Consider the following 26,987-nt stretch of genomic DNA (forward strand, 5'->3'; position numbering starts at 1 on the left):
CTCTCTCCCCCTTCTCTAAAAATCAATATATAAAAATTAAAAACAGCCCTGGCTGGTGTAGCTCAGTAGATTGAGCACTGGCCTATGGCCCACAAGGTTGCTACTGCAGTTCCTGATCAGGGCATATGGCTGGGTTGCAGGTTGGGTCCCAAGCTGGGGACATGAGAGAAGCAACTGATCTACGTTTCTATTTCTCCCTCCTTCCTCCTTGCTAGAAATAAATAAAATCTTTTTGATTTTAAAAATAAAGATTAGCATGAAATTAAGAGTAAGGCCTCAATTATTCTACAAGCCAAAGCAATGTGCAACAGGCACTTCCTAGATTTATGAACTGCTAGCTAGAAAAAGTCATCAAAAGTATCACGTAAGACCAATGAACCCCTGGGACTCAAAATTAGTCATAAAGGGAAAGCTGACACCTAAGTGCTCACATTATTCCTACTTTACTACAGTATATGTGAGGACAAGAGGTCAGTTTCCCTGAGCACATTAGGGTGTGGACTCTTGCAAAGTTTGTAAACCTGCCCCGTGGTAAAGTGGAAAAGGCTATACCCACACAATTTGCACTGTAAACCTAAAAAGAGTCCTGAGCAAGTAAGAAATTACATTTCCACACATTTCCCACATGAATGAAATTTAGAAGGAATCTCCTCATTGGGTCAATTCAAATGTAACAGCTTAGATTCAGACAGGTGGCTCCTCAGTTTCCTCCAAGGCTATTTGTTACACTGAACAGAAAATTGTACATTCGCAACACATTTAAGGCTTTTCTCTAGTGTGAACTCTCTGATGTTGAGTCAGGGTAGATATTCGCTTAAAAAATTTCCCACATTCACTGCACTCATAAGGTCTTTTTTCAGTGTGAACTCTCTGGTGTTTGCTGAATTGGGAACTATCCTTAAATGACTTTCCACATTCACTGCACTCATAACGCCTGTCTTCTGTGTGAACTCGCTGATGATAACGAAGGTTGGAACTACTGATAAAAGATTTTCCACATTCACCACACTCATAAGGCCTTTCTCCACGGTGCACTCGCTCGTGACATTGAAGGGAGTAGCGACAAGTAAAAGATTTGCCACATTCAGTGCACTCATAAGGCCTTTCTCCAGTGTGAACTCTCTGGTGTCTAACAAGTGATGACTTGCTAGTAAAAGATTTTCCACATTCAATGCACTGATATGGCTTTTCACCCCTGTGAAGTCTCTGATGATAACGAAGGCCGGGAGCAGAGGTAAAAGATTTACCACATTCACTGCACTTGTAAGACCTTTCTCTGTTATGAATTTTCTGGTGCATTGAGAGGGAGTATTTGATATGAAAGGATTTCCCACATTCACTACACTCATAAGGCCTCTGTCCAGTGTGACCTCTCTGGTGTTTAACAAATTGAGAACTATCTTTAAAGGTTTTTCCACATTCACTGCATTTATATGGTCTTTCTCCAGTATGCATTCTGTGATGATAACGGAGGCTTGAGCTAAAGGTAAAAGATTTCCCACACTCATTGCACTTATAAGGTCTTTCTCCTGTATGAATTCTCTGATGGTAACTAAGGGTAGAACTAGATGTAAAAGACTTCCCACATTCATGGCATTCATGAGTTCTTCGCCCAAGGTGCCGTCGCTCATGACATCGAAGAGTAGAGCTAGAAGTAAAAGATTTGCCACATAAACTGCACACATAAGGCTTTTCTCCAGTGTGAATTCTATGATGGTAACGAAGGGTAGACCTAAAGGTAAAATATTTTCCACACTCACTGCACTCATAAGGACTACTCCCTGAGTGAACTATCAGGTGTGTAAGAAGGTTATTTCTATGGGCATAAGACTTCCCACATTCCGTACATTCATAAGGCCTTTCTCCAGTGTGAATTCGCTGATGATAACGAAGTTTGGAACTACAGATAAAAGATTTTCCACATTCACCACACTCATAAGGCCTTTCTCTTGTGTGAATTCTCTGATGATAGCGGAGGGTGGAACCAGAGGCGAAAGATTTTTCACACTGACCACATTTGTAAGGCTTTGTTCCTGTATGAACTCTCTGATGATAAGAAAGGCTACTGCTACTGGTAAAAGACTTTCCACATTCACTGCACTCATAAGGCCTTTCTCCAGTGTGAACTCTCTGGTGTTTAGTAAATTGTGACCTATCCTTAAAGGTTTTTCCACATTCACTGCATTCATATGGTCTCTCTCCAGTATGCACTCTGTGATGATAACGGAGGCTTGAGGTAGAGGTAAAAGATTTCCCACACTCATTGCACTTATAAGCTCTTTCTCCTGTATGAACTCTCTGATGATTATTCAGGGTGTATGTAGATGTAAAAGATTTCCCACATTCACGGCAACCATAAGGCCCGTCTCCTGTGTGAGAGCTCTGATGATCATTTAGAGCAGCAACAGAGGTAAAAGATTTGGAACAGTCATTACACTTATAAGGCTTTTCTCCAGTGTGAACTCTCTGATGGGGAATCAACACTGAACTATGACTAAAAGGTTCTGTACATTCACTGCACACAAAACTGTTTTCTCCATTGTGCTGTCCCAAGGGAGGTATGAGGAAATATTTGTGGCTTAAGGATTTTCCACATTTGCTGCACTTATACTGCCTTGCTCCAGTATGAATCTTTTGATGCTCACTGAGGGTTGAGGCTTCACTAAATGATTTTCCACTTTCACCACCCACACAGAAACTTTCTCCAGTGTGCTCTGTGCAGTGTGTGATAAATGAGGATTTGTACCTGAATGTTTTTCCACATTCATTGCACACAAAACACTGTCTTCCAGTATGAACTGCTTGGTCCACAAGTATGTGTTGGGGGTTGAAGGCTTTCTTGCCTTCTACTGAACTGTAAAGACTTTTTGTGCTTTGTAACATTGCTTCCCACTGGGTGTCTTTGTTGGGCTCCTTCACATTATGGGTGTCCTGCTGCTGCTGAGGACCTGAGCTGGCCAGGAAGTCAATCTCAACCTCATCACAGGTAAAGGGATTCTCTGACATGTGGATTTTGCAGCTCTTCACAAATGAGGACCTGCACAGAGTACTACTGAAGGGTTTCTGTCCCATATGCTGTTCCTGGTACTGTTGACACTTTGCACTGAAATGAAATCGTTTTGCACATGCCCCACACCTCAGCAGTGTCGGGCTGTGTTGTGTGCCCTGCTGCTCTACCAAGGTGAACATGTCTCTCAAGACAGGCCCACAACTCGCACAGGGGTGAGTCTTCTGGGAAGATGAAGTTGCCTTGGGATTCTTGGTTTGTGATACTTGTACAGAAACATTCTGTTCAATGGGTGTCTCCACATCCTTTCTTCCACAGCAGCAACCTGAATACAGAGAAATGCAGGTGAAGTATCTATTAACAGCAGAGAACCCCAGCACACATATGTATATGTCACATGAAAGCAAGAATACATGAAATGTTCTTCAAAATGAGAAAGTGCTACTGAAGGACTGGCTGATTCTTGTCTTTTATTGGGCCTCCAAGGTCACAATATAATGGAAACCTTTCCAGGGGAAGGATACTCGCACAGGGCATGACACACGGAAGAGAGACAGGGCTTATAATGCATTTCCTCTGCCAACAGCTTCCTGCATGTTCCTTTCTGCTGCTGACATTAGGCTGGGTAGAAGCATGCATACAAACCCATTACTGTCCAATTGCAAGATATGAGCTGCTGTACAAGATCAATATATAGATTTGTGAGTGTCTGGGTGAATAACACATGAGCGCCAATGTTCAAGAGTACTACAGACAGAGGGGTGAGAGAAAGGGTGAAATGTGAATCAATGGAGGTAGAAATATCCCTGAGCTGGAAACCATGGGGGAAGTGACAAGTAGTAGGACTGACAAGTCAGCAAAGTGTCAAAGCTGGAAAAGGTAGAAGTGGGTGGGGCTACTGGCAATAACAGCAAAACTATGGTTGAAAAAAAGTCATATTCCTGATATGATCTGAACGAGATCCTGAGTTCACAATCTCCATAGCTACCACACCTCCTGTGAGCCCACTTTGCCATTGTTAGAGAGAGATCCATCCTGTGATTCATGTAGATAGGACTCTTCCCTCAAAGTCCTAGCAGGGCAGCTACATAGAACATGGGTGACAAAAGGAAAAACCAGGAACACTGAATGGCCAGCATTGTCCCAGAGCAAGGAAGCATAGAACAGATGCAGAAAAGAGACGTAGGTGAGTCATATCAGCATGATGGTGAAAGAAACCAGCCTTGATTACTAATAACAAAATATTAAGACAGTTATACACAGAGAAAATTGGTCCTTGGAGCACTAAAGAGTATCATTAAAATGCTACAGCACCATGCCTGGTGTAGCTCAACTGGTTGTGCATCATTCTACAGAAGGTCAGGAATTCAATTCCTGATCAGTGCATATGCCCACTTTGTTGGCTCAGTACTTAGCTGGGCCGCGTTCAAAAGACAAGCAACTGATATTTCTCTCACATCTATGTTTTTTCTCCCTCCCTTTCCCTATCATAAAAATGTTTTTTAGAAAAATAATGAAACAACTTAAAAACAAAAAGACACACAGCAACACAGTGGAAAATGAAAAGGAGAATATCCACACAAAGAGATCAGGTGGTGACATTAGCTTAGTGAACACAGACAGAAATGGAAAAGAAACAATAAGGCAGAAGCCATGCATACCAGCTACAGGGCAGATGACATAGTGTTCCCAATGCCGTGCTCTGCCAAAAACCCCAAAGCCTTTGCCACAGAGACCACAGATCCTGCTGAAAGTGAGAACTCCTACAATATGCACAGCAGAGGAAACCCAGCACGTGTTGCCCTGGGTCCAAGCTGCCTACTCCCCAGAGGACACTGGCAGCCTTAACACTGACGGTACCAAGGGCCACCACCACAGGCAACCTGTGGGACCAGAGTGGGTGAGTTCTCCTTGCTCCCCCTTTCCAGCACCAGGGCAGCCACATCTCCCAAATCCCAGGCCCCAGAGCCACAGCTGCTCCTGGGATGCCTGCATCTTAGACCCTGACTCCACAGCCATCAAGTGAGTGCTTAGGGCTCAGGCACCAAAGCCATGACCACTGAGGGGCAGCCGGCTCCTCAGACACCAGAATCACTGTCTCTCTGTGTGTACCTGTGTGCTGGTCACAGGCTCCAGAACTGATCGGTGTGTGACTGCATCTCACACAACAATGTCAATTTTCCTGGGGGCTTGTCAGTATCTGAGACCTTACTACTGCTATTCCTCTGAGTCTACTCAGAGTCTAGAATCAGATTCACACCTGCTCTACAGGTGCCCAAAGATCAGACACCAACTGCATCATCACCATGAAGACCCCCTGCACTTGGCACCAAAAGGGAACCACTCAGCCAAAACAGTTCCCACGAGAGAACAAAGTTGAGAAGTCCTCAGAAACCTTCTCTACTGGTGTCAACACCCACAGTCTTAGCTATTGTTTCCCTAATGTTGACCTCAGGTGACACAGATTCAGACACTAAGCTGCTGGGCCTCCTTGTATTGAAAACTGCAACATCCTACTAAGTCTGCACAGTGACACCCACACACAGGATCTTGCCCCGTAAAACCTTTCCATGAAGTCTGCAAGAAATTCTGCTCTGTGAAATGTACAGTCATCAACACAAGGCTCCAAAGTACACACACACACACACACACACACACACACACACACACACACACCCCATCAAGGAAACATGACAACAAACCCCCAAACAAGAAAACACAGTAATTTATCAATTACCCCAAAGAAATGAAGATCTGTGAATGGTCAGAAGGACTTCAAAATAAAAGAAACAGAAATTATGGTGCTTAAAAAGATAATAAATGAAAAGAATGGGGCAGAGTGATTCAGAAATGGAAAGGTGTTTTAATACCATCCAAAGGAAAAGTAATCAAAAGAACTAAATAGAGTGAAGAAAGTCTACATAATTACACGTTATCATAGGGTTATTTGAAAAAATAATGGCCCTGGCTGGAGTGTCTCAATGGATTCAGCACCACCCTGCAAAACTATAGGTCTGCAGTTCCATTCCCCATCAGGACAAATGCCTCAGTTGCAGGCCAGGTCCTGGATTGGGGTGTGGGGGTGTGCAGGTATTCAAGAGGCAACTGATTGATGTATCTAGCACATGGATGTTTCTCTCCCTCTCTTTCTCCCTTCCTCCCCCACCTAAAATAAATAAATAAAATCTTTTTGAAAAGCTTTAAAAGATCATCGATATTGCCCTGACCAGTGTGGCTCAGTTTCTTGGGTATTGTCCTATAAAGGGAATGGTCAGTGATTCCATGCCCAGTCAGGGCACATGCCAGGATTGTGGTTTGGTCCCAGGTCAGGGCATGTAAGAGAAGCAACTGATCAATGTTTCCCTGTCACTCTCACATCAATGTTTCTCTCCCTGTCTCTCCCCCTTCCTTTCCTTCCAAGATCAGTGACCATATTCTCCTCTCAGGATAAATAAAAAGCTGTACCAAAAAAGAAGTAAAACTGCTTGTGTTTGCAGATGACATAAGTTTATATGATTAAACCTAAAATCTGCACACAAAAAAATAAATAAAAACTCTGCTAGAAGAACAATCCCTGTAAATTTACAGAACCCCAAATCTACATAAAAATCAGATGCATCATAACACTAACAAAATATTTCAGTAGGAAATGAAGAAATCCATAGCATTAAAAACAATAAAATACTTAGAAATAAATTTAATCAAGGAGGAGAAAGATTTGGATTCTAAAAATTATAACACAGTTTTCAAAGAAATTGAAGATACAAACTAATGGAAAGATATCCTGTATATTTGAATAGGAACAATTATTATTGTTAAAATATTTCTAATAAACAAAATGACCAAATGATTCAATGCAATCTCTACCAAAATCCATAACATTTTTTACCAGGAACAGAAAAAGAATCCTAAAATTCAAACAACAAATGATATCCAATAGTCAAAGCAATTTTGATCAAGAAGATCAACTACAGAGATAGAGGCATCATACTTCATGATTTACTTTTTTAAGACTTCATTTATTTTTCGAGGACAAGGGAGGGAGAAAGAGAGACAAATACTGAGATGAGAGAGAAACACTGATCAGTTGCCTTTTGTACACATCCCAATGGAGACCAAACCTGAAACCCAGGCATGTGCCCTGACCAAGAATAGAACTAGCAACCTTTACCTTTGAGAGATAACACCCAACCACTGAGACACACTGTTCAGGGCTAACACTTAAGGATTTAAACCATACTGCAAAACAATATTAACCAAAAGAGATGTTAATAGACACATGGACACACAGATTTAAGAAACAGAATATAAACAGCCCAGAAATAAACCCAAATATGTGGGCAACTATTCTTTGCTAAGAACACCAAAACCACACAATGGGGAAAAGATAGTTTATCCAAGAAATAGTGTTGAGCTTTGGCCAGGAAAATCAATTGCTTAGAGCATCATCCTGATGCACCAAGGTTTCAGGTTCAATCCCTGATCAGGGACAAACAACATGAATCTACTAATGAATGCATAAATAAGTGGAACAACAAATCGATGTTTCTGCTTCTCTCTCTCCTCCCACCCACTCTTTATAAAAATCAGTAAAATAAATTAAAAGTGTTGAGAAAACTGAAAATATACCTGACACCCTACTTTATAACTGTCAGAAAAATTAACTCAAAATGTACTAAACCCTCAAACATAACACATGAAATACAAAATTTCTTGGGAAAAAAGATCTTTTTGAAACTGGCTCTGGCAACAATATTTTGGATGACACCCCAAACAGGCAAGAAAAGCAAAAAGTAAGCTAGGCTACCTCAAACTTCATAGTAAAGAAAGCAATTCTGCATAGTAAAGAAAGCAATCAACAGCCCTGGCTGGTGTGGCTCAGTGGATTGAGCACTGAAGTGTTGACTGAAAGGTCACCAGTCAGTTCTGAGTCAGGGCACATGCCTAAATTGCAGGCCAAGTCCCCAGATGAGGGCGAGACAACTGATTGATGGATGTATCTCTCACACATTGGTGTTTCTCTGTCTGTTTCACTCTCTCAATAAATAATAAAATTAAATTAAATGTTAAAAAGAAAGGAATGAACAAAATGGAATATAAGAGAATATTTGTAAAAACTGTCCCCTAAGGGGTAAATATCCAAAACATACAAGGTCCCATACAACTCAATAGAAAATCAAAAAATTGGCAACAAACCAGAATAATTATTTAATCCCAAATCTAAAAATGGTCCACAGAGATATGATAAATGTACTTCCTTCCATGTTTTGGCACCGAAAAACATAAAACACACATACACTCGTTTTTACTCACTAAGCAACATAAAATGCAAATCAAACCAAGAATGATATCAACCCCCCACCTGATAAGATGGCTATCATTAAAACAGCAGAGAGCCTTGCCTGGGGTGGCTCAGTGGACTGAGTCCCCACCTGAAAACCAAAGGGTCGCCAGTTTGATTTCCAGTGAGGGCACATGCCTGGGTTGTGGGCCAGGTCCTGGGTAGGGGGCATGTGAGAGGCAACCACACATTGATGTTTCTCTCCCTCTTTTTCTTCTCTCGCCCTTTCCCTCTCTCTAAAAATAAATGAATAAAATCTTTTTTAAAAAACAAGAGAGAAGTGCAGGTGTACATATACTAAAACTGCTGTACATGTGGTTGAAATGTAAGAAAGAAAATCAAAATTATGAAAAAAGAGCAGAATGCCAGGATCTGGAGTGTACTGCAAAATGGGTACCTGTTGGTCAGGGACAAACATTCCTTTAAAAGATGAGTGAATTCTGAAGAAGTAATTAAAAGCGTGGTACCTATAGTTAACAATATCATATACTTGAAATTCAAGAGAGTAGATCTTAAGGATTCTTAGCATAAAAAAAAATAAGGTAATTTTCTATAGTGATGTTGAATTAACTTCACTGTGGCAATTATTTCACTAAATGCATAAAATCACTACACTCTACACTTCAATATATACGAGTTTATACCTCCACAAAGCTAGGGGAAAAAAAGGAAAACAGATCTAAAGACTACACACTATGTACCGAAGGTATTTTAAGACAAGTCCATGGTTCAGATACCTAATGACCAGGACAACACCTGCAACTCCTGGCCCAGGGAGGCAGGAAATGACAGCTAAAAGAAAGACTCAAACCCCAGGATGCAGAAGTGACGCAGATCTGGACACATTAACCCAGACACTGAGAGGGCAAGCACTGTGAATGCACCAAGCTCAATGCAATAGTACTGACCTTGAATTCTTCCCTAAAAGGGTTTAGGACTGGGACTACAGGGAGAGATGAGGGCAGTGAAAACACACCAGCCCTAGCAATACAGCAACTACCCAGAAAACTAGGGCAGCAAGCAGTGCCCGTGGTCTACACCTGAGCACTGAGAAAGGTCTTGGGGTGGATGGAGTAGAGTCTAGTCCGAGTCACTGGTGAGGCTGTGGGTCTTACCCAGAGAGGATATAAGTGAAAAGTTCTCCAGCATCACACAGAGGTACAGGCGTCTCTGAGCCTCATCAAGTAGCCTCCATTCCTCCCAGGAGAAGTGCACAGCAACATCCTCAAAGGTCACACTGGCCTGTTATCATGGGGACAGAAAAAAACATAAACATTCTGTGTGTGAGAACCACAACCCACCTGCCGCACATCTACCCCACACCCAACCTTCTCTAAAGCTGCACATCTCAGAGGAATTCCACTGATACCTGTCCTACCCTCAGGTCCCTTTTTATTCATTATTGTTCAGCCCTCAGCCTCATCAGGCAGGAAAGCACAGAGATGTAATCCAGTTCTGGTCCTGGCTTGTAAGGTCCCATCCACCCTGTCATTAATTCCCTTTGTGGTCTCTAGATTGTGACAAGACACAGGCAAGTGTGGGCTCATGCTTCACCCTTCAGTGCCCAAGGGCTCTGGGACAATAACTCACTTTTTCTCAATAATCACATCATTACGTAGATTGTCCCTTTGACACCTTCAGTCACCACTTGAGCTCCCATAGGCACACATTTGTGGAGACGCTGCTTTGAAAGACTCCTCTATACTTCTAGCTCTTATTTCAATATTTGCCTCCCAGAAGCACGTGTGAACTTCTGATGCCCATTACCCTTTCCGACTGGCTGTTCTCAGCAGCCACAATGGGCTTTCACCAGTTTAAAACCCCAATTCTGATGGTCTCCATTCCAGGTACAGTGACAATCAAAAGTGACATTTGTCCCAGCTTTTGTCCACCAACAGGACTGAAACCACCCTCCCCCAAGACCTCAGCACAGCACAGCACACGCGGGGTGAATACTGCCCTGGTAAACAAACAGCAACTTTGCCCTCAGTGCCACGTCATCGCAGTTACTCTTCTGCCTCCAGAACTATCATTTCCACTTGTACCATCGAAGCCTTCCTCACTTGCCACACAGTTACCGTAACCACCTCCTTCCTTCACTTTTTTTCCTGTATGGAGCACATTGATGAACTGCAGAGCAAGAAACAACTCTTCAACCCGCACCCTCTTTTCCTGACCAAGTAGTACCGCTGCCAGATCGACGTGCATTCCGCCACCTAAACACGGTTGACCGACCGCGGCTGAGGCTGCAGTACTTGACTGGCGCCCAGGAACCTGGGCTGCAGGGCTCGGGACGGGGTTAGGAGAGGGCCTGGGTTACACACTCACCTCAGCTGGGCGCCTCACACTGGCCACAGCCATCAACTCGGGACTGAGGTACGAGATCTGTGTTCGAGGAAACGGCCTTCGCACCGGCCACCCGGGTGTCCTCTGCGCGCTTCAAACTCGAGTCTGTGAGACAAGGACCAAGACTCCGTGGCTCTTTCTCGGATTTGTTACCTCAAAACTGACACGATTCAACGGACCGACTCCACACACACAGAGCAAGTATGGCCGCCAGGAGAGAGAACCGGAAGCCCCGCCCCACGTCAGTTTCAAGGAAATGCTTTCAGTCTGGTACGTCATTGGTTTAACTTCGCGCATGCACTTCTGGGCAATGTAGTTCCTCGGACCTTAAGAAGCGGCAGAAAAGTTCTCAATCATTGCCCACAAGAATGTTGTAAGGCAGTGATCCTGCGGTGATGTACCGATTTCCAGAGCCTTTGCTCATTGTGAACTACAGCCGAAGACACAACTCCTCCTTTCATGAATTTCAGCCTGCTCCCAGAATGAAAAATATTTGAGATGCTCTCAAATCTCTTGATCTGAAAGGAAATGTCCTTCCAGTTACTCACATACAAAACAGTCCAGGCATAGCAGGACGTTGTTATTGCCTCCAAATATGTGTAGCCTTAAGTGTGTACTTGTATTTTGCTTTATGATTAACCAAGAACAAACAAAAATGACTCCATACTGAGCCATGGTTGGAAAGAAAGACGACGTATATTCTGAATAGCTTTAAATAGGCAGTACCAACCCCCCAAAAGGGGGCGGGGATTCTGTGGAAAGTAACTTCAAAGGGCGATCTATCTGATCATCAACTCCTAACCCTGAAGGGCATAGTGGGGAGTCACATGCCAGGCCTGAAACTTCTTTAGGGAAAAGTGCTAAGGCAGCCTTGTCTTTTTAATGTGTCTGTAGGTTAATACTCCTTCAGAATACCAAAAGTACCGCTAATAGCACTCAATGGGACAATGAACCCTCAAGAGAGTGTACAATTTTATTAACCATCCTGTAATCCCCATCACACTTTGCTTTTGCCAAACTCCCTGCAGTTGCCCTTCTGTACCCTCAACTTCAACTACATAAAAGTACAAAATTTATTCTCAAAAGCATTAGATTTTTCTCCTAGGCATATGTCATCATTGTGGCTCACATAAACTCTAACAATTCTCTACAGCTTTGGGTATTTCTGAAGCAGTAGACAAGTTCTACAAGTTCTACTTTTAGTCCAATTTCAAAAAAGAAAAAGAAAAAAACCCCTCTCTCTTCCTGGTAGGTAATGATTATGCATTGCCCATTTAGGGACAATTTTACACACATAACATTTCTTTTTTTTTAAGATTTTATTTATTTTTAGAGAAGGGGGAAGACAAGGATAAGATGAAGAAACATTGATGTAAGAAACAAAGATTGGTTTGCTTCCTGCTTGCCTGGGGCAAAGGCGCAACTCTTGCATGTGCCATGGGCAGGAATGAAACTGGTGACTTCACTTTCCATGACACCCAACCAAGTGACATCTATCAAGGCTACCCATGTAATATTTCTTGCTTTATACTCTAAGACACTATCTATGAGGGATTGATTTCACGAGTCTGCAAATACCAGTCTGTGGATGTTCAAGTCCCTTATATAAAATGGCATAAGGTTTGCATATAGCCTACAATGTTCTGTATACCTTAACAAATTCCTAGATTACTTATAATACATAATGCAATATAAATTTTATATACTTCATTTTTAAAGATGTTATTTATTTTTAAACAGAGGTGCAGGGAGGGAGGGAAACACCAATTTTTGGCTCCCTCTTACACTCCCCTCACTGGGGAATGTGGCCTGCAACACAGGCATGTGTACTGACTGGGAATCGAACCCTTTGCTTCCCAGTCCCGTGCTCAATCCACTCAGCTACACCAGCCAGGGCCTACGTTTTATATACTTTTTATATTGTGGTTTTGAAGAGCAAGAAAAACTGTTCATGTTTAGTAGGAACAATCATACAACCACTATACAGCTAACTACATGGTTACATGTGAGCAACAATGTAACTTTCTTTTAGCATTTTCCACCCACAGTGAAATCCAAGGATGCAAAACCCATACATATTATGCGCCTACTGGACTAAGTTTTATTAAAATATGGACCTCAGCTACACAAAATAATCATGCTTGGGAGGTCTCAGATCTGTGCAAATTGATCACAGTTGCACTTGCAAAAAGAATCCTGGATACATGTTTAGAAGAGGCACATTAATCTATCTGGCTGCAATTTCTCCAGTCATTATGGGCTACTTTTTCTGCACCAGCTACGGTTTTTCCTAGACCCAGTCTCTCAACCAGTTACCCTAGTCCAATGAATTGTGGACAGCAAGGCACATTTCCTGAAGACCAGAAGACAAGCCATTCCCAGTTCTGATACAATCTGTGCCATCAGCTTCGGGTAAAGGAAAAATCATGCTACTCTCGTGACTATCTGAGGGTCTTATATCTGCCACCTCCTCAGGGTAATCTCTGAGATTCCTAAAACACAATATCCAAATGAGAACCAGAAAGCCCTTCATTCCTTTCTAGGGAACTTTGGAGAGCTACAAAAATTTGGTCAAAACTGGCCAGCTATTTTCTGCCATCGACTGTCCACAACCAGAGAATGTCTGAAGCTGGAAAATGTTCACCTCTTCATGCTTGTAGAGCCCAAATCAGTTTATAAACTACCCTGTACAGTAAAAAGTACAACTAATTTTAAAGGAGAGCACTGGCTGGGTAGTTCAGTTAGAGCATCAGACCAATGTGCCAAGGTTGTGGGTTCAAACCCTTGTCTGGGTACATAATAAACAAATGAATGCATAAATAAGAGAAACAATAAATCAATAATTCTCTCTCCCTTCTCTAAAAATCAATAAAAATTAAAAACAGCCCTGGCTGGTGTGGCTCAGTAGATTGAGCACTGGCCCATGACCCAGTAGGTTGCTGCTGCAGTTCCTGATCAGGGCACATGCCTGGGTTGCAGGTTGGGTCCCAAGTTGGGGACGTGAGAAAAGCAACTGATCTGTTTCTCTCCCTCTATTTCTCCCTCCTTCCTCCTTGCTAAAAATAAATAAATAAAATCTTCTTTTAATTTTAAAAATAAAGATTAGTATGGACTTAAGAGTAAGGCCTCAATTATTGTACAAGCCAAAGCAATGTGCAGCAGGCACTTCCTAGGTTTATGAACTGCTAGCTGGAAAAAGTCATCAAAAGTATCATGTGAGACCAACGAATCCTTTGGACTCCAAATTAGTCATAAAGGGAAAGCTGACACCCAAGTGCTCACATTATTCCTACTTTACTACAGTATATGTGAGGACAAGAGGTCAGTTTCCCTGAGTGAACATTAGGGTGTGGACTCTTGCAAAGTTTGTAAACCTGCCCCTGGTAAAGAGGAAAAGGTTACAGCTACACAATCTGTTTGAACCATAAACCTAAAAAGAGTCCTGAGCAACAAAGAAAATACAATATACACATTTCCCACATGAATGAAATTTAGAAGGAATCTCCTCATTGGGTCAATTTAAATGTAACAGCTTAGATTCAGAGTTTCCTCCAGGACTGTTACACATTCAGAATGTACAACAGAATATTGTACATTCTCAACACATTTAAGGCTCTTCTCTAGTGTGAACTCTTTGATGTTGAGACAGGGTAGATTTTCGCATAAAAAATTTTCCACAATCTCTACACTCATAAGGCCTTTCTCCAGTATGACCTCTCCGGTGTTGACTGAATTGGGAACTATCCCTAAATGACTTTCCACATTCACTGCACTCATAAGGCCTTTCTCCTGTGTGAACTCGCTGATGATAACGAAGTTTGGAACTACAGATAAAAGATTTTCCACATTCACCACACTCATAAGGCCTTTCTCCTGTGTGAACTCTCTGATGATAGCGGAGGGTGGAACCAGAGGCAAAGGATTTTTCACACTGACTGCATTTGTAAGGCTTTGTTCCTGTATGAACTCTCTGATGATAAGAAAGTGTATCACTGCTAGCAAAAGATTTGCCACATTCACTGCACTCATAAGGCCTTTCTCCAGTGTGAACTCTCTGGTGTCTAACAAGTATTGAGCTGCTGGTAAAAGATTTCCCACATTCAATGCACTGATAGGGCTTTTCTCCCCTGTGAAGTCTCCGATGATAACCAAGTCCAGACGTAGAGGTAAAAGATTTACCACATTCACTGCATTTGTAAGACCTTTCTCTATTATGAATTTTCTGGTGTATTGAGAGGGAAGATTTGTGGCTAAAACATTTCCCACATTCACTACACTCATAAGGCCTTTGTCCAGTGTGACCTCTCTGGTGTTTAGTAAATTGTGACCTATCCTTAAAGGTTTTTCCACATTCACTGCATTCATATGGTCTCTCTCCAGTATGTACTCTGTGATGATAACGGAGGCTTGAGCTAAAGGTAAAAGATTTCCCACACTCATTGCACTTATAAGGTCTTTCTCCTGTATGAACTCTCTGATGGTAATTCAGGGTGGAACTGGATGTAAAACATTTCCCACATTCACGACACTCATAAGGCCTTTTTCCCGCATGAGTTCTCAGATGATAACAGAGTGTGGAGCTAGAAGTAAAGGATTTCCCACATTCACTGCACACGTAAGGTTTTTCTCCTGTGTGAACTCTCAAGTGTTGAATGAGTGTCGACTTATTGTTAAAAGATTTCCCACACTCACTGCACTTGTAAGGTCTTTCTCCTGTGTGAACTCTCTGGTGTAAAATGAGGTTATTTCTTCGAATAAAGGATTTCCCACATACACTGCACTCATAAGGCCTTTCTCCTGAATGAGTTTTCTGATGATACTGGAAGTCAGATCTAGAGATAAAAGATCTCCCACATTCACTGCACCCATAAGGCCTTTCTCCTGTGTGAACACTCTGATGGTAACGAAGGGCAGAGCTAGTGGTAAAAGATCTATCGCATTCAGTGCACTCATAAGGCCTTTCTCCAAGGTGGCCTCGCTCATGATACTGAAGGGTAGAGCTACAAGTAAAAGATTTGCCACATTTACTGCACACATAAGGTTTTTCTCCTGTGTGAATTCTCTGGTGTCGAACAAGTGTCCACCTATTGTTAAAGGATTTTCCACACTCATTACAATCATAAGGCCTTTCTCCTGTATGAACTCTATGATGATAACGAAGGCTAGAGCTAAAAGTAAAAGATTTACCACATTCACTGCATTCATAAGGCCTATACCCTGAATGAACTCTCAGGTGTATGAGAAGGTTATTTCTACGGGTAAAGGACTTCCCACATTGCCTACATTCATAAGGCCTTTCTCCAGTGTGAACTCTCTGATGATAACGAAGAGCAGTACGAGTAATAAAAGATTTCCCACATTCACTACACTCATGAGGTCTCTCTCCAGTGTGAACTCTTTGATGATAACGCAGGTCAGACCTAGAAATAAAAGATTTCCCACATTCATTACACCCATAAGGCCTTTCTCCTGTGTGAGAGCTCTGATGATAATTTAGAGCAGCAACAGAGGTAAAAGATTTGGAACAGTCATTACACTTATAAGGCTTTTCTCCAGTGTGAACTCTCTGATAAGGAATCAACACTGAACTATGACTAAAAGGTTGTGTACATTCACTGCACACAAAACTGTTTTCTCCATTGTGCTGTCCCAAGGGAGGTATGAGGAAATATTTGTGGCTTAAGGATTTTCCACATTTGCTGCACTTATACTGCCTTGTTCCTATTTGACTTTTTTCATGATGACTGCGAGCTGAGCTTCCACCGAAGGATTTTCTACTTCTACCATACACATGTAAAGTTTTTCCAGTGTGGCCTCTGCAGTGCGTGATAAATGAGGATTTGTACCTGAATGTTTTTCCACATTCATTGCACACAAAACACTGTCTTCCAGTATGAACTGCTTGGTCCACAAGTATGTGTTGGGGGTTGAAGGCTTTCTTGCCTTCTTCCAAAGCGTAATGAGTTTTTCTGCTTTGTAACGTTGCTTCCCACTGGGTGTCTTTGTTGGGCTCCTTCACATTATGGGTGTCCTGCTGCTGCTGATGTCCTGAGCTGGCTAGGCACTCCTTCTCAACCTCGCCATTGATAAAGCGTGTCCCTGACACATGGATTCTGCAGCTCTTCACAAATGATGCCCTACCCACACTACTTCTAAAAGGTTTCTGTCCCATATGCTGTTCCTGGTACTGTTGACACTTTGCACTGAAATGAAATCGTTTTGCACATGCCCCACACCTCAGCAGTGTCGGGCTATGTTGTGTGCCCTGCTGCTCTACCAAGGTGAAAATGTCTCTCAAGACGGGCCCACAACTCGCACAGGGGTGAGTCTTCTGGGAAGATGAAGCTGCCTTGGGATTCTTGGTTTGTGATACTCGTACAGAAACATTCTGTTTAATGGGTGTCTCCACATCCTTTCTTCCACAGCAGCAACCTGAATGCAGAGAAATGCTGGTGAAGTACCTATTGACTATAAGGAGCAGAGAACCACAGCACACAATTCTATGTGTCACACAAAAGCAAGAATACACGAAATATTCTTCAAAGTGAGAAAGTTCCACTGAAGGACTGGCTGATTCTTATATTTTATTGGGCCTCTAAGGTCACAATATAATGAAAACCTTTCCAGGGGAAGGATACTCGCACAGGGCATGACACACGGAAGAGAGACAGGGCTTACAATGCATTTCCTCTGCCAACAGCTTCCTGCATGTTTCTCTCTGCTGCTGACATTAGGCTGGGTAGAAGCACGCATACAAACCCATTACTGTCCAATTGCAAGATATGAGCTACTGTACAAGGTCAAATATAGATCTGTAAGTGTCTAGGTGAATAACACATGAGCGCCAGTGTTCAAGAGTACTACAGACAGAGGGGTGAGAGAAAGGGTGAAATGTGAATCAATGGAGGTAGAAATATCCCTGAGCTGGAAACCATGGGGGAAGTGACAAGTAGTAGGACTGACAAGTCAGCAAAGTGTCAAAGCTGGAAAAGGTAGAAGTGGGTGGGGCTACTGGCAATAATAGCAAAACTATGGTTGAAAAAAAGTCACATTCCTGATATGATCTGAACAAGGTCCTGAGTTCACAATCTCCATAGCTACCACACCTCCTGTGAGCCCACTTTGCCATTGTTGGAGAGAGATCCATCGTAAAAAACGTGCAGAAAGGACTCTCCCCCGAAAAGGCTTAGCAGGACAGCTACATAGAACACGGGTGACAAAAGGAAAAACCAGGAACACTGAATGGCCAGCATTGTCCCAGAGCAAGAAAGCATAGAACAGACGCAGAAAAGAGATGTAGGTGAGTCATGTCAGCATGATGGTGGAAGAAACCAGCCTTGATTACTAACAACAAAATATTAAGACAGTTATACACAGAGAAAATTGGTCCTTGGAGGACTAAAAAGTACCACTGAAACACTATAGCACCATGCCTGGTGTAACTGAGGTGGTTTGAGTCATCATAAAAAGCAAAAGGTTGGGGGTTTGGTTCCCAGTTCAGCCTTGTTCAAATGGCAACCAATTGATATTTCTCTCTCACATCAATGTTTTTCTCCTTCTTTCTTCCTCCCTTTCCCTATCAGAAAAATATAAAAATATAATAAAACAAAAAGATATTACAGCAACACAGTGGACTATAAAAAGGAGAATATTCACACAAAGAGATCAGGTGGTGACATTAGCTTAGTGAACATAGACAGAGATGGAAAAGAAACAATAAGGCAGGAGCCATGCATACCAGCTACAGGGCAGATGACATAGTGTTCCCAATGCCGTGCTCTGCCAAAAACCCCAAAGCCTTTGCCACAGAGACCACAGATCTTGCTGAAAGTGAGAACTCCTACAATATGCACAGCAGAGGAAACCCAGCACGTGTTGCCCTGGGTCCAAGCTGCCTACTCCCCAGAGGACACTGGCAGCCTTAACACTGACGGTACCAAGGGCCACCACCACAGGCAACCTGTGGGACCAGAGTGGGTGAGTTCTCCTCGCTCCCCCTTTCCAGCACCAGGGCAGCCACATCTCCCAAATCCCAGGCCCCAGAGCCACAGCTGCTCCTGGGATGCCTGCATTTTAGACCCTGACTCCACAGCCATCAAGTGAGTGCTTAGGGCTCAGGTACCAAAGCCATGACCACTGAGGGGCAGCCGGCTCCTCAGACACCAGAATCACTGTCTCTCTGTGTGTACCTGTGTGCTGGTCACAGGCTCCAGAACTGATCGGTGTGTGACTGCATCTCACACAACAATGTCAATTTTCCTGGGGGCTTGTCAGTATCTGAGACCTTACTACTGCTATTCCTCTGAGTCTACTCAGAGTCTAGAATCCAGATTCACACCTGCTCTACAGGTGCCCAAAGATCAGACACCAACTGCATCATCACCATGAAGACCCCCTGCACTTGGCACCAAAAGGGAACCACTCAGCCAAAACAGTTCCCACGAGAGAACAAAGTTGAGAAGTCCTCAGAAACCTTCTCTACTGGTGTCAACACCCACAGTCTTAGCTATTGTTTCCCTAATGTTGACCTCAGGTGACACAGATTCAGACACTAAGCTGCTGGGCCTCCTTGTATTGAAAACTGCAACATCCTACTAAGTCTGCACAGTGACACCCACACACAGGATCTTGCCCCGTAAAACCTTTCCATGAAGTCTGCAAGAAATTCTGCTCTGTGAAATGTACAGTCATCAACACAAGGCTCCAAAGTACACACACACACACCCCATCAAGGAAACATGACAACAAACCCCCAAACAAGAAAACACAGTAATTTATCAATTACCCCAAAGAAATGAAGATCTGTGAATGGTCAGAAGGACTTCAAAATAAAAGAAACAGAAATTATGGTGCTTAAAAAGATAATAAATGAAAGGAAAAGAATGGGGCAGAGAGCATCAACAGTTTACTTGATACATCAAAGAAATGATTCAGAAATTGAAAGGTCTTTTAAAACCATCCAAAGGAAAAAGTAATGAAAAGCACTAGAGAGTAAAAAAAAGTCTACATAAATTATAGGTTATCCTAAGGTTATTTGAAAAAATAATGGACCTGGCTGGAGTGTCTCAGTGGATTCAGCAGTACCCTGTCTGTTTTAGAAGTTGTAAACCCCCATGGCTAAGGCTGAGTAAAAATACCTTGGGACTATAAGCCACTAAAGGAGATAAAACATGTTCCCAGTAGGGGTGCTGCCTACTTCAACCTGCCTGGCCCAAGGTGGATGACTGGTTAGCCAAAGATGGGTAAGATTCCTCAAGGGAAGGACAACCTAAGATAGTCAGGGTCACAGAAGGGGCCACCAGGGAAGTACTTAGGGGACTATAGAAAAAGGGGTGATGGACCCTCACCCCTCAGCTTTGTCAGAGCATGAGTGCTCATTCTATCTGTATAAAGTCTCCTAATCTCTTGGCTGCCCCCACCCACTACCTGACTTAAACCTAAAATAATGCTGGAGGTGGGTGTGGCCCTGTCCTGGAATGGGGGTTTCCTAGGGAGATCAGGCCTAAGAAAGGAATGTATAAAATCCTGTGAAACCTGCTTTGGTAAGAATACCCTCAATTTAAATGATAACAATCTAAGCATAAAATGAGTTTGTTTCCCAAAGTTTTATGGCCCTTTGAGGTCACTCTATGTAGCTGACCCTGACTCAGAAAAAGACATTATATTTCTTTGAATATCCATTCCTTGATCATAACTGCTGGACAATGATTGATGAACTTTACCTATAAGCCCTGTGTTCCTATGCAAATTAAACCTAATAAAAGTCCATTGAGGAACAGGCTCAAGAATGAGCACTCAAGAGACTGGCCACCTTTCCTCCCTAAGGAGATCGCATCTTGGTAGACTTATTCTCCTCTGTGGAGGACAGGAGGGCTCTGTGGGCAGAGCCTCCCCACAGCAGGGCAGGTCCTTGATAAAGGGTGTAGGGGTATGCAGGTGTGCAAGAGGCAACTGACTGATGTATCTGGCACATGGATGTTCCTCTCCCTCTCCTTCTCCCTTCCCCTCTCTCTAAAGTAAATAAATAAAATCATTTTTAAAAATTAAAAAAAATAATTGATATTGCCCTCATCAGTTTTGCTCAGTTTCTTGGGCATCGTCCTGTAAAGCAAATGGTCAGCAGTTCCACCCCCCAGTCAGGGCACACCCTAGGGTTGCGGTTTGGTCCCAGGTCAGGGCATGTAGGAGACGCAACTGATCAACGTTTCCCTCTCACTCTCACATCAATGTTTCTCTCCCCCTTCCTTTCCCTCCAAGATCAGTGACCATGTTCTCCTGCCAGGATAAATAAAAAGCTATACAGAAAAAAAGTAAAACTGCTTGTGTTTGCAGATGATATAAGTCTGTATTAATAAAAACCTAAAATCTGCACTAAGAAAAAAAACCCATGGCAGAATGAACAAGCCCTGTAAATTTACAGAACCCCGAATCCACATAAAAATCAAGATGCATCATAGCACTAATAAAATATCTCAATAAGAAATTAAGAGACCCATAGCATTAAACACAATAAAATACTTAAGAATAAATTTAATCAAGGAGGAGAACAATGTGGACTCAAACTTTAACACAGTGATGAAAGGAACTAAACACAGAAATTAATGAAAAGACATCCTGTGTTCTTGGATTGGAAGAATTATTATTGTTAGGATATTTCTTTTTTAACAAAGATGTATTTATTTATTTATTTTTGAGAGGGGAAGGGAAGAAGATGGAGATAAACATCAATATGCATGTGCCTCTCGAATGCCCTGTACTGGGAAGTTGGCCCAAAACCCAGGCATATGCTCTGAATGGGAATTAAACCACTGATCCTTTGGTTTGCAGGCCAGCACTCAAACTAGTGAGCCATACCAGCCAGGGCTGGCTATTTCTAATAAAACCACCAAATGATTCAATGCAATCTCTACAAAAGTCTGTTAATATTTTTACCAGAAACAAAAAAAGAATCCTAAAATTCAAACAACAAATGATCTCCAATAGCCAAAGGAATTTTCAAGAAGATCAAGGGTAGAGACAGAAGCATCACATTTCATTATTTACTTTTTTTAAGACATTATTTATCTTTACAAGAGAAGGACAGAGAAAGATAGGGAGAGAATACTGAGGTGAGAGAGAAACATTGATCAGTCACCTCTTGTACACACCCCAACTGGGGACCAAACGCAAAACCCAGGTATATGCCCTGACCAAGAATGGAACCAGCATCCTTTAGCTTTGTGGGACAACACCCAACCACCTCAGGCCACTGTTGAGGGCCAAAACTTCAGGATTTAAACCATATTACAAATCAATATTAATCAACACAAATAGACACATGGACACAAAGATCTAAGAAACAGAATATAGACAGCCCAGAAATAAACCCACATATGTGGGCAACTATTCTTTAATAAGGACACCAAAAACACTCAATGGGGAAAAGATAGTTTGATCAACTAATAGTGTTGAGCCTTGGCCAGGTAGTTCAACTAGTTAGAGCATTATCCCAATGTGCCAAGGTTTCAGGGCACATACAAGATCATAAACTGATGTTTCTGACTCTCTCACTCTCTCTCTATGAAAATCAATAAAATAAAGTTAAATAAATAGTGATGAAATATTGAACATATACCAGACCCCCAACCATACACCACTCACAAAAATTAACTAAAAATGCAGTAAACTCTCAAATGTAACACATGAAAATACAAAATTCTTTGGGAAAGAAGACCTTGACATTGGTATTGGCAATAATATTTTGGATGACACCACAAGCAGATAAGAAAGGCAAAAATAAATAAGCCAGGCTATATCAAACTAAAAAGATTCTGCAAATGCCCTGGCTGATGTGGCTCAGTGGACTGAGTGCCAGCCTGTCAACCAAAGATTCACTGGCTCAATTCCCAGTCAGGGCACATAACTGTGTTGCAAGCCTGGTCTCCAGTGGAGGGTGCACAAGAGGCAACAACTCATGGATGTTTCTCTCCCTCTTTTTCTCCCTCCTTTCCCTGCTCTCTAAAAATAAATAAAATCTTTAAAAGAAAAGATTCTGCACAGCAAAGAAAGCAATCAAAAGCCCTGGGTGGTGTGGCTCAGTGGACTGAGCCCTGGCCTGTGAACAGAAAGGTCACTAGTTCAGTTCCTAGTCAGGGCACATGCCTAGGTTCCAGGCCAGGTACCTAGTTGGGGTTGATGCAACTGATTCATTGGTGTATCTGTCACACATTGATGTATCTCCCTCTTTCTCCCTCCCTTTCACTCTCTCTAAAAGTAAATAAAATAGCCCTGACTGGTGTAGCTCAGTGGATTGAGCACAGGCTGTGAACCGAAGGGCTGCCAGTTTGATTCCCGGTCAGGGAACATGCCTGGGTTGCAGGCTAGGTCCCCAGTGGGGGCCACATGAGAGGCAACCACACACTGATGTTTCTCTCCCTCTCTTTCTCCCTCCCTTCCTCTCTCTGTAAAAATAAATAAAATCTTAATACACACACACACACACACACACACCAATCCTATTTTTAAAAAAAGTAAATAAGAGAAAGCAACCAACAAAATGAAAATCGAGGCAATATTTGTAAGAATGGTCTCATAAAGAGTAAATATCTAACATATAAGGTGCTCAAAGAACTCAAAAGCAAAAGAACAAATTAAAAAGTTGGCCCAAATCTGAATAAACATTTAATCAAAAATCTAAAAATGGCAAACAAATACAGAAAATGTATTTCTTTCCATGTTTTGTCACCAAAACACATGCACAGACATACACAAACATTTTTCCTCACTAATCAACATTAAATACAAATCAAACCAACAATGATATCACCTCTAACCTGATAAGATGTCTATCATCAACACTGCAGAGAGCGCCCTGGATAGTGTTGCTCAGTGGTTTGATTGCTGGTTCAATCCACTAGCCTGAGAACCAAAGGGCTGCTGGTTTGATTCCCAGTGAGGATACATGCCTAGGTTTTGGGCCAGGAATCTGGTGGTGGGCCTGTGAGAGGCAACCACACACTGATGTTTCTCTCCCTCTCTTTCTCCCCCCGCTTTCCCTCTCTCTAAAAACAAATAAAGAAAATCTTCAAAAAAGAAAAACACTGCAGAAAGAAGTGTTAGTGCAGGTGTGGATATAACGAAACCCAAGTAAAATAAGGCTGAAATGTTAAAAAAAAAATTCAAAATTATGAAAAAACAAGTAGAATGCCAGAATCTGGGGTGTAGTGGAAAACAGGACCTTGCTGGTAGAAAGGTACAAACATTCCTTTAAAATATGAGAGATTTTTTTCCTGGCTGGTGTGGCTCAGTGGATTGAGTGCTAGCCTGAGAACCAAAGGGCACATGACTCGGTGGTGGGCCAGGTCAGCTGTGGGAGGTGCATGTGAGAGGCAACCACACATTGATGTTTCTCTCATTCTCTTTTGCCTTCCCGTCCCCCCTCTCTTTATTTATTAAATAAATAATGAAATCTTAAAAAAAAAAAAAGATGAGTAAGTTCTGAGGATGTAATTAAAAGCATGGTGACTATAGTTAACAACTTCATATACTTGAAATTCAAGAGAGTAGATCTTAACCATTCTTAGCATTAAAAAATAAGTTAATTTTCTATAGTGATGGATGTTGAATTGACTTCACTGTGGCAATTATTTCACTAAATGTATAAAATCACCACACTCTACACTTCAATATATACAAGTTTATACCTCCACAAAGCTAGGGGAAAAAATGGAAAACAGATCTAAAGACTATACACTATGTACCGGAGGTATTTTAAGACAAGTCCATGGTTCAGATACCTAATGACCAGGACAACACCTGCAACTCCTGGCCCAGGGAGGCAGGAGGAAATGACAGCTAAAAGAAGGACTCAAACCCTGGGATGCAGAAGTGATGTGGACCTGGACACATTAACCCAGACTCTGAGAGGGCAAGCACTGAATCCACTAAGCTCAATGCAATAGTACTGACCTTGAATTCTTCCCTAAAAGGGTTTAGGACTGGGACTACAGGGAGAGATGAGGGCAGTGAAAACACACCAGCCCTAGCAATACAGCAACTACCCAGAAAACTAGGGCAGCAAGCAGTGCCCGTGGTCTACACCTAAGTACTGAGAAAGGTCTTGGGGTGGATGGAGTAGAGTCTAGTCCGAGTCACTGGTGAGGCTGTGGGTCTTACCCAGAGAGGATATAAGTGAAAAGTTCTCCAGCATCACACAGAGGTACAGGCGTCTCTGAGCCTCATCAAGCAGCCTCCATTCCTCCCAGGAGAAGTGCACAGCAACATCCTCAAAGGTCACACTGGCCTGTTATCATGGGGACAGAAAAAAGCATGAACATTCTGTGTGTGAGAGCCCACAACCCCCCCCTCACATCTATCCCACACTCACCCTTCTCCAAAGCTGCACATCTCAGAGGAATTCCACTGATGCCTGCCCTACACTCAGGTCCCTTTTTATTCATTATTGTTCAGCCCTCGGTCTCATCAGGCAGGAAGGCACAGAGATGTAATCCAGCTCTGGTCCTGGCTTGTAGGGTCCCATCCACCCTGTCATTAATTCCCTTTGGGGTGTCTAGATTGTGACAAGACACAGCCAAGTGTGGGCTCACGCTTTGCCCTTCAGTGCCCAATACTAGGGTCCTTGGACAGTAACTCACACCTTTTCTCAATAATCACATCATTATGTAGATTGTCCCTCTGACACCTTCAGTCCCCACCTGAGCTCCCACAGGTATGCATTTGTGGAGACGCTGCTTCGAAGACCTCCTCTGGCTCTCGCTTCAGTGTTCGCCTCCCAGAACCACATGTGAAATTCAGATGGCCATGATCCCCTTCCACTAGTGTGCTGTACTGCTCAGCCTCAATGGGCTCTCTCCACACGGCCTTCCCTAAAAATCCCAGTCCTGATCGTCACCGTGCCAGGAACAGACACTCAAAAATGACCACACGTGTCCCAGACCTTAGCCACCAGCAAATCTGAGACTCCCTCAGACCCCACACAGCACAGTGCACACACGGAGTGGATCCAGCTCTAGCGAACATGCAGGAGCTTTGCCCTGTGTCAAGTCATCTCAGCTACTCCCGTCTCCAGAACCATCACGTCCACTCGTCCCACTGAAGGCTTCGTCACCCGCCACAGTCACCGTGATCACCTCCATCCTTTACTTGTATTTCTGTGCGCAGCACCCCCATTAGATTCAGAGTCAGAAGAAAACTCATCCCGCACCCTACCTACTCTTTCTGACCAAATAGCAGCACCGGCAGGAAGATCTGCATTCCGCCACCTAAACGCCGTCCACCAGGGTTTGGGCTGCAGGACAGGACGGGCGCCCCGCACCCGGACTGCGAGACTCCGGAGGGTGAGGGTGGAGGGCACCGGGACGCGCACTCACCGCAGCTGGGCGCCTCCTCGAAGCCGCCGCCATCCGACAGTGTGGGCGGAGCGGGGCGGGAGCGGCGAGTGCGGAAGGGTCCCCCGGACCGCGGTTCGATTCTCCGCGGTGGCGGGCCTCACGGGCGGTGTCACCGAGTGTCAGACTCCTGTCTGTTCGGCAGGGACTACGACTCCTTTGCTCTTTCTCCGTTTTATCACCTCATAAGCGGCTCACCTACCCAAAGCCGAATAGACTCACAAGAATGGGAGCAAGAATGGCCGCCAGGAGGAGGATGTCGGAAGTCCCGCCCCAAATTGGTGAAATCTCAGAGAAATGCTTTCTTTCGATTTGGGATTGGCTCCACGAAGCCCTCCGTCTTCTGGGTAATGTAGTTCTCAGAGCTCTGGCGGTCCTAAGGAATGGAGTTCTCTATCCTGAGCAACTGGAAGGATGCGTAAATTGATACTCCTCCTATCTCGAGGGAGGACTTTGCTTTCTGTTAATTTGCAGTTCCGACACAATGTACCGGAACCTAGCTTCAGGGGTCAGATCCGGAAGACTGGCCTCCCAATTCACATGCAAATTTAAGGCGTGTTACCTGTGCTTTGGAAGAACAGGTTATTTTTCAAAAACCACAGGCCCAAAATGGCATCAGTGATGCTGAAAGCCCAAGATACGAAACCAAGTTTAATTCATGATGTAATTGTAGGTTTACGGAAATCTAGTCTTACCCAGTTTGACATTTTCTGTCCAATGTGATCTTCAGGTGATCTTTCTTACAAACCCTCTCCATTCCCCTTAGTTAGAAGAGGCAATCTGCAAGACAAAAACCCCTCTAGATCTTTTCCTCTAATGAAAAGATGTCCTGGCTCAGAAATATCCGGTCCTTTCTAATTGCTTCCATGCCCCACCCTGCTTCCTATAAAACCTCATTTATTTTTAG

The 26,987-nt window shown here is 43.1% G+C and overlaps 2 protein-coding genes across 3 annotated transcripts; both read right to left on the minus strand.

Annotated features, from left to right (window-relative positions):
- On the minus strand, window positions 1-24,976 carry LOC123825779 (zinc finger protein 665-like). Of its 2 annotated transcripts, XM_045849431.1 has the most exons (4): window positions 24,849-24,976; window positions 10,677-10,799; window positions 9,464-9,590; window positions 1-3,332 (listed from the first exon to the last, which is right to left on the minus strand). In XM_045849431.1, exons 2-4 carry the CDS (start codon window positions 10,707-10,709, stop codon window positions 760-762), a joined length of 2,733 nt encoding a protein of 910 aa, XP_045705387.1. In that variant the 5' UTR covers window positions 10,710-10,799; window positions 24,849-24,976; the 3' UTR covers window positions 1-759. The 2 variants fall into 2 exon arrangements, with proteins under 2 accessions (XP_045705387.1, XP_045705384.1); XM_045849428.1 differs by lacking the exon at window positions 24,849-24,976 and having other exon boundaries at window positions 10,677-11,322.
- On the minus strand, window positions 12,038-26,320 carry LOC123825768 (zinc finger protein 271-like). The gene is made up of 3 exons (XM_045849426.1): window positions 26,063-26,320; window positions 24,849-24,975; window positions 12,038-17,126 (listed from the first exon to the last, which is right to left on the minus strand). The coding sequence occupies exons 1-3, from the start codon at window positions 26,093-26,095 to the stop codon at window positions 14,302-14,304; spliced, it is 2,985 nt and encodes a 994-aa protein (XP_045705382.1). The 5' UTR covers window positions 26,096-26,320; the 3' UTR covers window positions 12,038-14,301.
- Window positions 26,321-26,987: the final 667 nt, after the last annotated feature.

Source organism: Phyllostomus hastatus, unplaced genomic scaffold (assembly GCF_019186645.2).
Source record: "Phyllostomus hastatus isolate PE091 unplaced genomic scaffold, TTU_PhHast_1.1 phas_contig_133, whole genome shotgun sequence".
Taxonomy (NCBI): domain Eukaryota; kingdom Metazoa; phylum Chordata; class Mammalia; order Chiroptera; family Phyllostomidae; genus Phyllostomus; species Phyllostomus hastatus.